The sequence below is a fragment of the Corythoichthys intestinalis genome, chromosome 15 (genome assembly GCF_030265065.1).
Source record: "Corythoichthys intestinalis isolate RoL2023-P3 chromosome 15, ASM3026506v1, whole genome shotgun sequence".
NCBI lineage: Eukaryota > Metazoa > Chordata > Actinopteri > Syngnathiformes > Syngnathidae > Corythoichthys > Corythoichthys intestinalis.
Genome location: NC_080409.1, coordinates 10226082 through 10241289, shown reverse-complemented (window position 1 = coordinate 10241289; position 15208 = coordinate 10226082). Strand labels below are relative to the sequence as shown.

At 42.8% G+C, this 15208-nt stretch overlaps 1 protein-coding gene across 2 annotated transcripts in view; it reads left to right on the top strand.

Annotated features, from left to right (window-relative positions):
• Positions 1 to 15208, top strand: part of LOC130930697 (formin-1-like) — a 187155-nt gene that overhangs the window by 103055 nt on the left and 68892 nt on the right. For both annotated transcript variants that reach the window (XM_057858746.1, XM_057858747.1), the window contains one exon: positions 9321 to 9408. In XM_057858746.1, coding sequence (XP_057714729.1) covers positions 9321 to 9408 — 88 coding nt within the window. The remainder of the gene's footprint in view (positions 1 to 9320; positions 9409 to 15208) is intronic.

The window sequence follows — 15208 nt, the reverse complement described above, 5'->3', positions numbered from 1 at the left end:
TTCTTAGACAATTCTTTCATACAGCAAAGTCCTTGTTCACCTTACTTCCTTTCTCGTTGGTGTAAAATCTAAAGTGTGTCCCCATGTGTGATTTGTAGCAATATTTTTCTCATTTTTTCCTCCACCGTTCTCACGGAGCTTTTTTTTTTTTTCAACCCACTTGGAGCGTCCTCTCTTCTTCTCTAGACAACTTGTGCGCACTTTACCCTCACCGCCACTCCCGAGCGCCCCTAGTGGACCGCCAAGGAATTGCTCAACAAACATTGAGGAGTTTACAGCATCCATTCTCCATTGTATGGCCAATATGTTAAATAAAAGTATCGATTCTTGGCGGGAGCATATCGATAACCCATCGGGTTGCAAAATATCGCGATATATCGCTGTATCGAGATATTGTCACACTCTTACTCACCACTGTCTTGCTTCCTTTTCTCCTCTTCTGCTTTTTTTTCTTTCTTTTTTCATTTCCAGACGGAGAACTTCTCTTCATTTTGCCAACTAAAAAAAGGCCCCATCGCCGGCCACTCTCACTCTGAGTCACGTGACACCAGTGTTGGGAGTAACACCGTTATAAATAACGCCGTTACGTAACGGCGTTATTTTTTTCAGAAACGGGGTAATCTAACAAATTACTTTTTCCACCGTTACAACGCCGTTACCATTACTGACAGTCAAAAGCGGTGCGTAACTTACTCTGAATAAATTTGAAGAAACTACCAGCTGTGTCGAGTCGACTCTCTGTTCTGTTGATTTGTCATCCAAGACTTGGGGTGCGTTCAGGTTCGAGAACAGCGCACGTACTTCTGACTCCAAGCTGTTTGTCCCTGCTCATTCAATTAGACAATGCTTTCCAAAGTTTAGTAACGTTTCTGTGTTTGCTACACCTGATGCTAGCCACGTTCCCATCTCCCATTGTCAGCCAGCAATAATTTTGCTTCCATCTTGAGGACGGCAGAAGCTTTGAAGGTGACGTGAATTGTCGGGAAACGAGCCTACCTGAATGCCCCTCGAGAGATGCGATGGAAGTGATTGTGATTGGCTGAGGGTTGGAGTCATGTGTTGTGATAAGCCAATCAGAGCCGGTGATTTCACAAGCAAACCGGAACAGCGGGTGCGGCAAACACACACGCAAAACAGATGCACAGGGTCGGGATGGCAGAGCATTTAGAAGAAAAATTGTCCTTTAAGAGGTGGAGATATAGACACTATTTCAAGTTTGTCGAAATTAAAGGAAAGAACCTGCATGTAATGTGTAATTTATGTCTCGGGGCAAAGCTTTTGTCTACATCTGTGGTAAGCCATTCAAATCTGCTGAAGCAACTAACAAGTTAACTACCTGACTGTTCTTCTCTATTCCACTGACTCGAATACTGCTCAGAAAATTTCAAATTCTTTGACATACAAGTTCTTTTTAAAGTAACGGAAATAGTTACTTTCCATGGTAACTAGTTACTTTTACTAGAGGGTAATTCAGTTACTAACTCAGTTACTTTTTGGAAGAAGTAGTGAGTAACGTTACTAATTACTTTTTTAAAGTAACGTGCCCAACACTGCGTGACACACATACAAATTTGCGCAGTAAAATGAACACGAAGGTGGGGGGGTTCGAGTGCGCGCTGCATGCAGTCATCTTGGCCATAAAAGTGGCGAAAACTAAGCACTTCACACTCATATGGATGTACAACATCATTTTAAGATGCTAAACTAACACCTTCCCTCTTAAAGCAAATGTGCAATGCGAATATAATGTAAAGAACGCTGTCTTCGACGCAGCGAGAACGAGTGGGAGCAACCAGCCGAGGTAACAGAAAAAACACGAAACGGTCGCACTGATAACGGCTCTAACTTATCATAAGAACTTTATGGCATGAAGAGGAAATACTTAAATTCGTTCATGGACGCACAGATTAATCATCTAACAGGTGGGGTGGCCGTCCTCTGCTCGAAATGCGCACCTTACGCTTACGCCTATTCTCGTCCTCAGAATATGCAGCGCTTGTGACATAGGACAATAACAGGACTGGTTGCTATGGGAACGTACGCAGCAGCATACCGCATACCCAAGGAACCTTGCAAAAAGGAGTATTAAGATTGCTAATAAAATCGTTTAGGATTATTTTAGATGTATATATATTATATTTTTCTTATAGAGTATTCATCGAGGAATACGATAGACCCATTAATAGACTTTCATGGAAAAATCACCATTTCTTTAAGTAGTCACATGAATAATGAGTTGGCCTGTGAAAACCGACATAATATATATTATTACAATAAGGACTTTTCATTAAGTACTTGGTGAATCACTCTTTGCACATACATACAATGTTAAATCTAATGGGACTTGCTTAAACATGTATGCTAATTGGGACTGTTAACAGAATTGTTAGATAATCTGCTAAATGATTCCATGGTATTGAATCACTCCCAATACTTGTAACTACGACAGTGCGGTCAAGCGGAGTGTGCTAAATCTTTGTGTGCCAAATCTGTTGGCACTCTGGGGGCCCCTGCCGGCCGGGGGCCCTAGGCAATTGCCTGCGTATGCCTACTGGGACGCTACGGCTCTGAATGAATGTATTTTGGTTCGATTATATATATTTCAAAGCACTATTTCTGATTTATGATGACAGATAAATGCTAAAAAAATGTGCTCGCTCGCCACTGCCCCAGTATTGTATTAGAACTAGTGATGCCCCTGGTTGATTTGCCCCAAGATAACCACTTCCCCCATCGTTCCACAGGAGGGAGCCGTTTGCTATTGATGTCTACCTGTCTCAGCATCAGCATCGACCTGTGAATGAGAGCAAACGTCCAGCATCACTTGTCTTTTCTCATGAACTTAAGTGTTTGGTCTAATTGGCAAGTTTCTGCCGTGAGAGGGAACGCCTCCCGGGCCGCTTTAAGTGTGGCCCGTCCGCAGCGCTTAATTAGAGGTGTTGAGGAAAGCCTGTTGCCGAGCCGTCCCCTTGTCCCCGGAGTGGGAGATCCCTAGTGATCCAGGTAATAGAGCTTGAAGCAGCATGGCACCCACTAACGCCCTGTAATGCAATACCCACTTCTAAGGCTTCTGCACGCCAGCTCCCACTGGACGGCCCGGTAGCCGACAACACCATAATACCTAATGAAGAAGCCTGACACATTAAGTTTTAGAGCAGGGGCCTTACCTTGCCAAAACCCTCTTTGCCTTTACGGCTAATTCGCTCATAAGTAATTGTGACCATGTGTAGGCACAAATAAAAATCCTGTGAATTTATAGTTTGTTCCCGAGAAAAAAAGCCTGCTTCTTGTTGCCTCGCTCTTCCAGACTGTCCTTTTATGGTGCCACTTTGTACTTTCGCCGCGACTTGATATTTTTTGATGATATCATGCATGTGTTTTGCGGTCAAGTGGTGAAGCGCTTTTCCACTCTCCAGCGCATACCGCAATTCTCAGCTGCTTGCGTCACAGTGGTGGGTCGGGACTAGGGGTGTGACAGTACAGATAGTCCCCAGTTTACGACATACCCGACTTAGGGGATTTCGACTTTACGACGCCGGAGTTTTGGCAATTTTGGCTTCAGTCGTTTTTGTTTTTTTTAAATCGCGTAAACAGTACCTTATTGTACCTCTTATTTTTTATTCTATTTTATTAATGACTTCTGCACTATGGCGAAATGCGTATTTGATTATAGTGTTGACTTTTGTTTAGTGATGCATGCTTTTATTTTGGCACAGGAAGCGTAGAGCAGGTAGAACTTCCGCGTGCGAGTAAGAGCCCATGTACACACGAACGTATTTGCGCTCACGAAGAAGTTACGCAGCCATGTGAGAGAGAGCAGGAAAAGATTACAGCTTAGCTCACTAGCTCGGAATTAGCTCCAATGTGGTTACTTTGAGATTTAGGGGGTATTTAGGGTACTTAAGGGGTTAATTGCGAATTACGCGGAAATTCGGGTTAGGTTGCCAGCGTAGGAACGGAACTCCTTCGTAACCCGGGGACTACCTGTACATCGGAAAGCTGATATAACGCGGTAATTTGTAGCCCAAAAGGTTATCTACAGCCATGTGAAAAAATTTGGACACCCCATCAAATATTCATTTTGAAATGTTCATGCCTGATCTTTTTTTTTTTTAATCTCTGGGAAAGAAAGTGCAAAAATGCATATTCTAACAGAGGAAAAAGTTAGGACACCCTACCATCTAATAGCTAATGTTACCCCCTTTTACACTCTTAAACCTGAGTTATACTCCCGCGTTGCGGTGACGGTGCAGCGACTACGGCGTCATTCGACATTCAATAGTTCTGCGGTGAGGGGACGCGTTGCTCTGTAATTCACCGCCAAGCCACTAGAGGGGTGTGGCGTTATGTTTGTATGGTTTTGGGGCATGCTTGTTGACTTCCGCTAGTCTAGTTTAACGAAGAAAAAATAAACAATGCAAGATGGAACTCTTGAAAGTAAATATTCTGCTCATCAACACTGAATAAATATTGAACATACAAATGTTGAGGGGCAGGCGATGCAGAAGATGGTTTCGAGGCGGTCCGGCCGACTTTTGATGCCGCACGGAGAGTTTTAGACTCGGGTGGAGAGAGCTAGCTGTGGCGGCTAGCTTCAAACTGGCGTCGAGTACTGCGTTCAAGGTCTGCAAAGCCCTCCAGCCCGATTTGTTTGCCGTGTCCTACAACCAGCCAGTGGGAAGCCATAGCAGATTTCTGGCGTCTATGGAACTTCCCAAACTGCGTTGGGAGCCTTGATTTTAACGTTATCATAAAAAGCACCGAGGCACACTCAATCAGTGATGATGTATCGTGTGTGAACTGTCTGTTATTGAAAATTAAAGCTCAAAACAACTCTTTTGACACCAAATCTGTGCTTTATCCTTTATATACTTGAAGTGTGACACGTAAATAAGTCACAGACTCCCAGCAAACATATGTACACAATAAATGATGATGTGCACCAACCAAAAATACGACATAAAGGGAAAAAAGTTGGCAGTTTTTGGCCGACTGGGTCACCGCTTCGTGTGGCAACTCGATTCCGAACACACACGTCTCGGTGGTTCTTCCATTTTTTTTTTTTTTTTTCAATCGCCGACCTTGCCATTTGGCAATCACAATAATGTCTTGACGAGACTTGCTCTTCGATGATACTCCCGTCGGCTTGGTCCATTTTTGCGTGTAGAAAATAATGTTTGATTCTATTCTACAATGGCGGTGATTTCGCGCTGAACTGGAAACAACAGTCTGAGCGGACCAATCACAGTCCGTTTCTGCCACGTCATACACGTCGACGCGACGCAAAGGTTAGAAAATTCGAGAGGCGTCAGGCTACGGCGCAGGGTCGTAACTCGGGTCTTCCTTGACGGTGCAGGTCTGACGCGGAAGTATAACTCGGCCTTTAACTTCAGTAAGACGCTTTTGTAGCCGTCTACCAGTCTTTGACATCGGTCTGAAGAAATTTTGCCCCACTCCTCAACGCAGAATATTTCAACAGTGACTGACTGTTGAAATGAGAGAGAACACCGTGGTAAGATCAAAGGAGCTCTCTGAGGCCTTCAGAAAGAAGATATACGCTGAATCTGGTCAGGGATTTCAAAAGATCTCGAAAGAATATGTAATCAGCCAATGCACTGCCGGAAAATAGTCTACAAGTGGAGGACATTCAAAACAACTGCCAACATGCCCAGGTCGGGCCGTCCAAGCAAAAGAAGTCTCCAAAAACCCTAAATGTCATCACAGGACCTACAGCAGGCTCTTACTACTGTTGATGTGAAAGTGCATGCCTCTACAATCAGAAACAGACTTCACCAATTTAACATTCATGGGAGGAAACCTTTGTGCTCCAAGAACATGGCCAGACTGAAGTTTGCCAGAGTGAATGAAGACAACGACCAGGACTTCTGGAATAATTTTCTTTCGAAAGATGAATCTAAAATTGAATTATTGGGCCACCAGAACAGAGGACATGTTTGGCGTAAACCCAATACAGCATTCCAGGAAAAGAACCTCATACCAACTGTGAAGCATGGAGGTGGAAGTGTCATGGTTTGGGGATGCTTTGCTACAGCAAGACCTGGCCAGCTCACCATCATAGAATCCACCATGAATTCTATCGTGCATCAGAGGGTGCTTGAGGAACATGTGAGATCATCACAATCAATGACCCAAAAAATAACCGGTAATTCCACCAAGGACTGGCTGAAAAGAAATGGAGAGTCCTGGAATGGGCGACTCAAAGCCCAGATCTTAATCCCATTGAGATGCTCTTGGGTGGTTTCAAACTGGCTGTACAGGCAAGAAACCCCTCAAAAATCTCACAGCTGAAAGTATTCTGCGTTGAGGAGTGGGGCAAACGTTCTTCACACCGACGTCAAAGACTGGTAAATGGCTACAAAAGTGTCTCACTGAAGTTATGGTGGTAAAAGGGGGGTAACACTAGCTACTAGGTGGTAGGGTGTCTTAACTTTTTCCTCAGTTAGAATATGCATTTTATTTGATATATTTGGTTTAATAAGTAAAACAATGTTAATTTCTATTGTTTGCCTGCAATTAAATGCCTTTCTTTTCCAGAGATAAAGAAAAACAAAATCAGACACTGATATGTGAACATTTCTTTTAAAGAACTGAATATTTAATGGGGTGCCCCATTTTTTTTCACATTACTGTAGATTAGTGTTTTTCACATTACTGTAGTACATTACTGCTCCTGACATGAATCGAAGTATCATCATCATCGAAGTATCATTTAAAAAGGTGTCACTTTTTAAACCAAAGGTTGCTCACAAAATCTTCCATTAGAATACGTTAACTCACTGGCTGCCATTGACGGCACTTGACATCCAATTCATATTGACTGGATTGGACATCTAGCTTAACTCGTTTACTGCCAGACCTGGTCACAGAGTTTGTGTTGTGCTAATTACTGCAAGAAAATTTATTCGAAAGAAAACCCACTAGCGCCGCTGTCAATTGCAGCCAATCAGTCATTAAAGCCACACAGCCTTTTTATAACATACCACCATCGACGCTGAACACGCTGGTCTTCGGGCACTTTCACATTAAGAGGACCAGGGTCTGGTTGGAGAGCTACCTCGCAACAGCACTTGCAAATGACTTGTTGAAAAGGTTCAGCATTCACACTGCACCAAACGAACTTTACGAGTAGCAGTACGTGGACGAAAGGCGCACTTATTGATTGGACAAATAGAAGAGAAAATACTTTCCCTTTCCTCCCTTTCTGGGTGGGAGGGAGCGTGGAGTGTCACAGCGTGGTGCTGCGACGCTGCACGTAATGTAGCCTAAATTAAGTTGCTGCCCAGCAAGCGGCGGTGTCGCTACCTCCCGACTCGATGTCGAGCGAACTGGAATATATAAAAAACGCACAGGAGAAAATTACACCATGAAAGCGAACCGCGTGGTACCCCAAGCCACACAGGTGTGCAATTGCTCTCACTTTCGTGACTTTTTGAACTGTCAAATTGTCGGCACTTCCAGGAGAGCGAGACTCACGAAACGGCCGCCCCGAGAGGTTCTGTCTTTCTCGGCCGCTGTAATTCTCACACATGAACTCAGGAACAGCATGCAAAACACAACTGCGACATTAAAACCCGATTCTGTGTATCAAATGCAACTGCTTAGCTCAGTACAACAACATTTGGCCATGTTTAATTGTCTGTCCTCTTGCCATTGTTGATTTTGGATCACGTGCGTGCTGTACTTCTGCTTCCAAGGATGCACTGCGTGTTACGTGCTGTGACGCTGTACGTAAAGTAGCAAAAGCGCACCCTGCTCCTGTTGCATTCACAAGTGAAGCAAGGTGTGCTTAACTCATTCACTCCCAGCCATTTTCACCAGAGCAAGGCTCTTCGCTACCGGCCGTTTTTCTGGGTTTTGACTGATTTTGCAAGGCCCACAGAAAATTCTGTTCTATTGCTATATAAACATGGAACCCACCAAAACAAAGATTAGACACTCTTCTTTCGGCAGAAAAAAAAGTTAAGTTCATATCTTTTTCCATTCTTCAGAAATCAGCCTTAGAAAATAGCTTAGTTTGAGCAATTTTCCAATTTCTGATGAAAAAACGGAAAAAATGAGCTTTTTATAAACTCATACATTTCAAACATAACTTTGACTTTAACACAGCTTTTTTTTGCATTAGTTACTTCCCAAACATCTGAATAATGTTTTCCTTTTACAAAATATCATAAAGAACAAGACAAATAGAGCTTTTGATAGCAAAGTAACAATTTGTTTACACATAACTACTGAGATATGACGCCTGTTGTCGCCGAGATGACGCCGTTGTCGCCGCGTAGACTTTTCGCTCATCGTTGTCTGTCTCGCAAAGATGGATTATTTTTGAATCTCTGCGGGGTCTGCTTGGCGAGCCCGCTGCACGATGGTCTCAGTCGTTTTGCTCCGTCGTCCAGCGCCTGGCATTCCAGGCACACTGCCGCCAGCACTCCGACCGTGCTGCCCGGCCTTTCATTGCTATTGAATCGGGTTGCGGGCCTTTGCAAAATGCGCTACTGCCCTCCAGTGGCCAGTTTTATTGCTTTAAAATGGGTTTGGAGCCTTGTTTTTTGTTTCTCAGATAGATTGCAAGCTATAGATTCTTCTTGAAAAAAAAAAAAAAAAAACGCAAAAGACGTATAAATACATTTTTGGGACAATGAAGCATTTAAAAATGGAACGTATTTATACGTTTCTGGGAGCAAATGATTCGAGGCGGGCTGAGATCCACGATTTTTGAGCGGACCAGAGTTTGTTTGTTTGGTTCGAACTAAAGTTTGGATATGCGTTCACATTTACAAAACGAAGCGGACTATCTGAGAAAAAGAACTCTGGTCCGTTTAAAATGGACCTTACAGTGCTAGTGAGAAACCGCCCTTTGTTCCGGCCCTCTATGACCTTCCTAGTGGAAGTTAGATCAAAAAATAAATAAATAAATAAAAATGGCGGAAAACCCATTTCCGATGATTGGAAGAAGGCATGCGGAAGGATGAGTTTTACATGATAAAAGTTGTCAAAACCGACTTACGACCTTCCTATCTCGAGTTTTTTCTATTTGCTTCTTTGACACAAAATCCCTTTTATCCCTATATCTAACCTGAGCAATGCGCCCTCCGATCTTTCGCTCGTAACTCAAAAACGGGACATTTCTCAGCTTCGCCGATGGCGGGGGGATCAAAACCGTTTTTCAACGTTAAACACGCTAGTCTTGGTCCTGAGTCCCCCCCAAAAATATGACCTTAGCAATGTTACGCAAGTAAATGTGCGCCGTAGCAATCCTCTGTTCTGTCTAACAATAGCAAGGAATTTTGGTTTGTCTCCAGATAATCAAGCTGCTGGATGGGAAGCGTTCACAAGCTGTCGGCATCCTCATATCGAGCCTGCATCTGGAAATGAAAGACATCCAGCAAGGTGAAAAACATTTCCTGCTATTGGCGTGTCTGCAATCATTTTGAATGCCTCTAGCAGAGAGCTCACATTTAGATGCCATGTTCGAAATGAATAACCGGACTTTACAATGTTTCCATTCAACTATAAATTTAGCGGGCTCTTGATGAAATGCAGATGAAGCATTCTCGATGATAAACCGGGAGCTCAGCAGCGGAGAATAATTTCCTACATTTTTTTGACAGCTCCTGATTTGTAACTCCAGACGCCTTTTAGTATTTGTTTCCCTTTCAAGTGGAATCTGGGGGATTTTTCCAGTTTGCGCAAATGCCTCGATTTGTCAAAATGCGAGACGGCACCGCTGCCATAAAAGCAAACATCCCAGTCTCCCTCTGTTTACAATCAAAACGCCGTCCGTCTCATTCGAGGAAACGGACTCGGCGGCTCATTTGTGGAAAACCCGCGTAAAATAGTGCGTCGTCCCGGGATTGTGGCTGAGAGAGCTTGCCGCCTGCTAGTCTGAGCACGCGACCGGCAGATCTGTTTATTGTTGCCGGTGACGGTTTCCACAAGCCTAATGGGACTGACACCCTGCTAATGATGTAAACATGAAGAAAAGCACCTTCAACAGTTAGCAGAAATGGAGCGACCACATAAAACCTCCCAAAGACAAGCAAAGAAAGCCACGCGGCGTTTGCTGTTGGCTACGAGCTCGATTTTGGTACTGATTTTTGGCCAAAAGGACCACTCACAAGTAAGTTGACCCTGTTGAGTTAATCTTTTAACTCAGGGATGTCAAAGTCATTTTGGTTCCCGGGCTACATTCATTGCTTAAGATCCTGTGTGGGCTGGACAAGTTCATTTTTGGCCAAATAAGTTCAATTGTCCCCTCCCATGCAAAATGGATTGGACATCCAGCGCCGTCAATGGTACTGAAATATGAGCAATCACAGCCGGTCCTCGCAGTTTGAGTGACTTGGACATCTATGATTGCCAATGGAAGCTTAAGTGTTAATTTTGGGTAACTTCTTTGCATAGACTTCAAAATGATATTGACGAGTCAGATTCGACCTTCACTGCGCCACGCCTTCAAGTAGGGGGCCATCCCACAATCCGCTTCAGTTATTCGAAGTCGGTTGCAGCGACACATGCAGCGATCCAACGCCGGATTTATGTTGAGAAAGTACGAAAGCTGTACCGCATACAAACAGAAAGGATTGTCTCAGGAGTAACTTGTTCGAGGATTCAAGGTAATTATTATATTTTTCGTTTTCTCACAAGAATTTTCAGCGTAAAAAGCTCTATGTTGAAAGGCTGCCGCCACATTGTCTAACAGACTAGCATCATTCTTCGACATATTTACGTAAAATAAATGCTAACTGCTCGTTTTTTTGCTTTTAACCAAGAATTGAGACTGTTTTACCCCCATATCTATAAATAATTCAGGGATTTAAGCATTTATTCACAAGTATTTTCAACAGAAAAGCTCTGTTTACATAAGGCGGCTGCCACATTGACTAACAAACTCGCATCATACTTCGACATATTTACGTAAAATAAAAGCTAACTGCACGTTTTGGGTTTTTTTTTGCTTTCAACCAAGAATCGAGACTTTTTTATTTCCATATCTATAAAGAATTCAGGGATTTAAGCATTTATTCACAAGAATTTTCAACAAGAAAGCTCTTCGTCTGAGAATCCACTTTGACGGCCACGCCAACAATGCAGGCCCCCTGTTAATCGGCCCTGTGCCCCGTGTTCCGTCAATATCATTATAAAGTCTATGTTCTTTGTAATTTCAGGTTACTTCAGTCCTTCTCAATTATTTTCTGTTACGCCCCCAAACCCCCCCAAAGAAGACGTAAACGTTTCGCCCCCCCAACTTTCTGCCGCCACTGTAAATAGTCACATTTGTCTAAAAAAATATTTTTATTATGAGTACACATGAGTAACATTGTCATTGTTTTGTATTAAAGAAAAAATAATAATATAGATCAACTTACAATAAAGTATAACTTTATTAACATAGTTTTGTTTCTAACAGAAAAGACTTAAATTAGAATAGTGTCTACATTAGCTTACTGGCTACTATTAACAGCGCTGGGCAGCTAATTCATTTTGACTGGATTGGACGTCTAGCGCTGTCCATGGAGCTGATACCAGACCATTTGCAGCCAGTCTTTTGCATTTACAGGTCACTTCCTTCTCATTTTAGGGAATTTACAGTTTACTTTCTGTTGATTTTGAGTCTCTTTTTATTCATTTCTTGAGTCACTTCCTTTTCCAGTAACCCAAAATCAACAGGAAGTGATCTGTAAATGTCCCAAATTTAACAGATAGTGACCTGTAAGTATTCTAAAAGAAAAAGGAAGTGACCAAAAATCAACAGGAAATGTGTGATGGGCCCCAACTGAACTCATTGCTTGGCATTGGCTGCCATTGACAACCATAGACATTCAGTTCATTATGACTGGGTTGGATGTGTAGTGTTGCCAATGGCACAGAAACCAGAGGAAATAACTCCTGTAATTACTTCCACAGTTAGTCACCGGGTTACGACGTACCCGACTTATGTGATTTCGACGCCGGAGGCTCATCCAGCATTTTGTCTCCAGTCATTATTTTTTTTATAATCACGTAATATTGTCTTGTCCACCAATTTGTTGCCAGTCGCGATTTAATTCTTCAATTAGTTTTATTAATTTGATGTATAATACTTGTTTTGGGTAGTTTATTTGATATTTAGGTAAGGCAAATTTATTTGTACAGCACAATTCAACATAAGGCAATTCAAAGTTCTTTACATCAAGATCAGGAAGATCCACAAACAGAGAAAATGATTCGTAACATCACATTAAATCAAAAAGATACATAAAAACAAAGACAATTGAAACAGGAAGTAAAATTATACATAGAAACCACATCAAATCATCAAGAGAATTACAAACTAATTGAAATCGGAAATGGAAATAAACCCAAAAAATGAATAAAAAGCAAATTACTTGAAATTTGACATTTATAGACAGTTATAGCCTAATACTTGGTAGCACTTTAGACAAAAATAACTGCAAACAACCGCTTCCGATATCCATCAATGAGTTTCTTACAATGCTCTGCTGAAATTTTAGACCATTCTTCTTTGGCAAACTGCTCCAGGTCTCTGAGATTTGAAGGGTGCCATTTTCAGATCTCTCCACAGGTGGGATTCAGGTCTGGACTCATTGCTGGCCACATTAGAAGTCTCCAATGCTTTCTCCCAAACCATTTTCTAGTGCTTTTTGAAGTGTGTTTTGGGTCATTGTCCTGCTGGAGGACCCATGACCTCTGAAGGAGACCCAGCTTTCTCACACTGGGCCCTACATTATGCTGCAAAATTTGTTGGTAGTCTTCAGACTTTTTAATGCCATGCACACGGTTGAGCAGTCCAGTTCCAGAGGTAGCAAAGCAACCCAAAACATCAGGGAACCTCCGACATGTTTTACTATGGGGACCGTGTTCTTTTCTTTATAGGCCTCGTTTTTTTTACTGTAAACTCTATGTTGATGCCTTTTCTCAAAAAGCTCTACTTTTTTCTCATCTGACCAGAGAACATACTTCCAAAACGTTTTTGGCTTTCTCAGGTAAGTTTTGGCAAACTCCTGCCTGGCTTTTATATGTCTCTGGGTCAGAAGTGGGATCTTCCTGGGTATCCTACCATAGAGTCCCTTTTCATTCAGACGCCGACGGATAGTAAGGGTTGACACTGTTGCACCCTCGGACTGCAGGACGGCTTCAACTTGTTTGGATGTTAGTCGAGGTTCTTTATCCGCCAACCGCACAATCTTTCGTTGACATCTCGTCAGTTTTTCTTGTCTGTCCACATCTAGGGAGGTTAGCCACAGTGCCATGGGCTTTACACTTATTGATGACACTGCACATGGTAGACACAGGAACATACAGGTCTTTGAAGATGGACTTGTAGCCTTGAAATTGTCCATGCTTCCTCACAATTTTGCTTCTCAAGTCCTCAGACAGTTCTTTGGTCTTCTTTCTTTTCTCCATGCTCATTGTGGTACACACAAGGACACAGGACAGAGGTTGAATCAATTTTAATCCATTTTAACTGGCTGCAAGTGTGATTTAGTTATTGTCACCACCTGTTATGTGCCACAGGTAAGTAACAGGGGCTGTTAATTACACAAATTAGATAAGCATCACATGATTTTTCAAAGGGTGCCAATACTTTTGTCCGAGCCATTTTTGGAGTTTCGCGTAAAATGATAATGGTTTAATTTTTTCTCTTTCTTTTTTGCGTTTTTTCATTGCAAGCAAAATAAATGAAGATATTACTACCAAAGCATTACAAACATTTTCTGGGAGAAATTGAGCATTGTCTGACAGAATTACAGGGGTGCCAATACTTTTGGATTGCAGTGTAAGGCTATTAATTTTTTGCGGCTCCAGACATATTTGTTTTTTTGTATTTTTGGTCCAATATGGCTCTTTCAACATTTTGGGTTGGCGACCTCTTAGCACAACATCAATGGCAGCGAATTAAGGAGACGAGCTGAACAGCACCCGTCGGAAGGGCCACCATGGGTCAAGAGCAATAGGAGGGTCGGTCTCCCCGATGTGACACCTCAGCCCCCCTACACACACACACACCTCCCGACGGGTGAAAAGTGGAAGGAGAGGGTGCGAGGCGGTCGGAGGGCGAGCTTTGATCTGTCGGCGTGGAGAGATATCCGGCTCCCCTCGGATCAGAGCGCCGCCACGCACTCTGGCGCAGGCCCCCCTTTGGTGTGTGATTGACGGCTGCATGGCTGAGGAACTGAATAATCCACTCTAATAAGATGTAGGAAATGGACCTCCAGCGCTCTCTCTGAACCAGACGCAGGGACCAACGTTGACAGCTTGACTGCAAGAGCAGCTGCGAAGCAGAACGCAACGTTTTACCTTGTTAGCTGAGAGCAATGCGTCATTGAAAAGAGGAGGTCTGTGAAGTGTTAATGGAAGCATCAACATTTTCCAGCCGCTGGTCTTTATGTGAGAGCTGGGCAACAATTACAAATTTTAAGCCAGATGAATAGCGTGAAAATTCTTTTGACTAATTGCAATGAACTTAAAATTAAATGCATCAAGTAGTGCTGGAACCAAAAACTATCCAGTGTTGATACGATTTGCGATACAAAGCTCACGATAACGATGATCTCACGATATGGCGATACAAAAATGATCAGGAAATCAATCTAGGATATTCTATAAAACAACTAATGAACAGAAAAACAAGCTATTCTCATCCTTCTGCTGTGAGTTTATCACTAGTAGACGTCCAATCCATTGAAGTGGGAGGGTGAGTCATCCCACTGCCATTCAATGTAGAGCGGCGAAAATTGGGGAGTCGATATGCAAAACTGCACCAAAAAGTCTCTTGGACCCATATTCCAAACCCAGCAGGAATTTGTGTATTTTGGATTGAATATGAAAAATTAAGCCATTTTAGTCAATTTACAGGGTGCACATTTGAGATATTGACGTCTAGGGAGTTGATTGGATCCTCCTCAAAATTGGTGAGACTGTTAATGAGACATATGAGATCTAAAGTTATCAAAATGGTGTTCATTCACGGGCCTGACCTGGGCGGGGTGCCACAGTCGGCCTTTTGGCAACACGCCAAATTCGGTAAATAACTAATAACTCCCTGATCCATGGGTCAGTCTTTTTCGTATCTTGCATGTAAGAGAGGTATCCCAGCCTGAACATGACTGCATTGTAATATCTCCCATTAGGCCTGGCGTCCCCTGCTGGGAACAGAAAACGCTTTAATAGCTCCTCCTCAATGGGA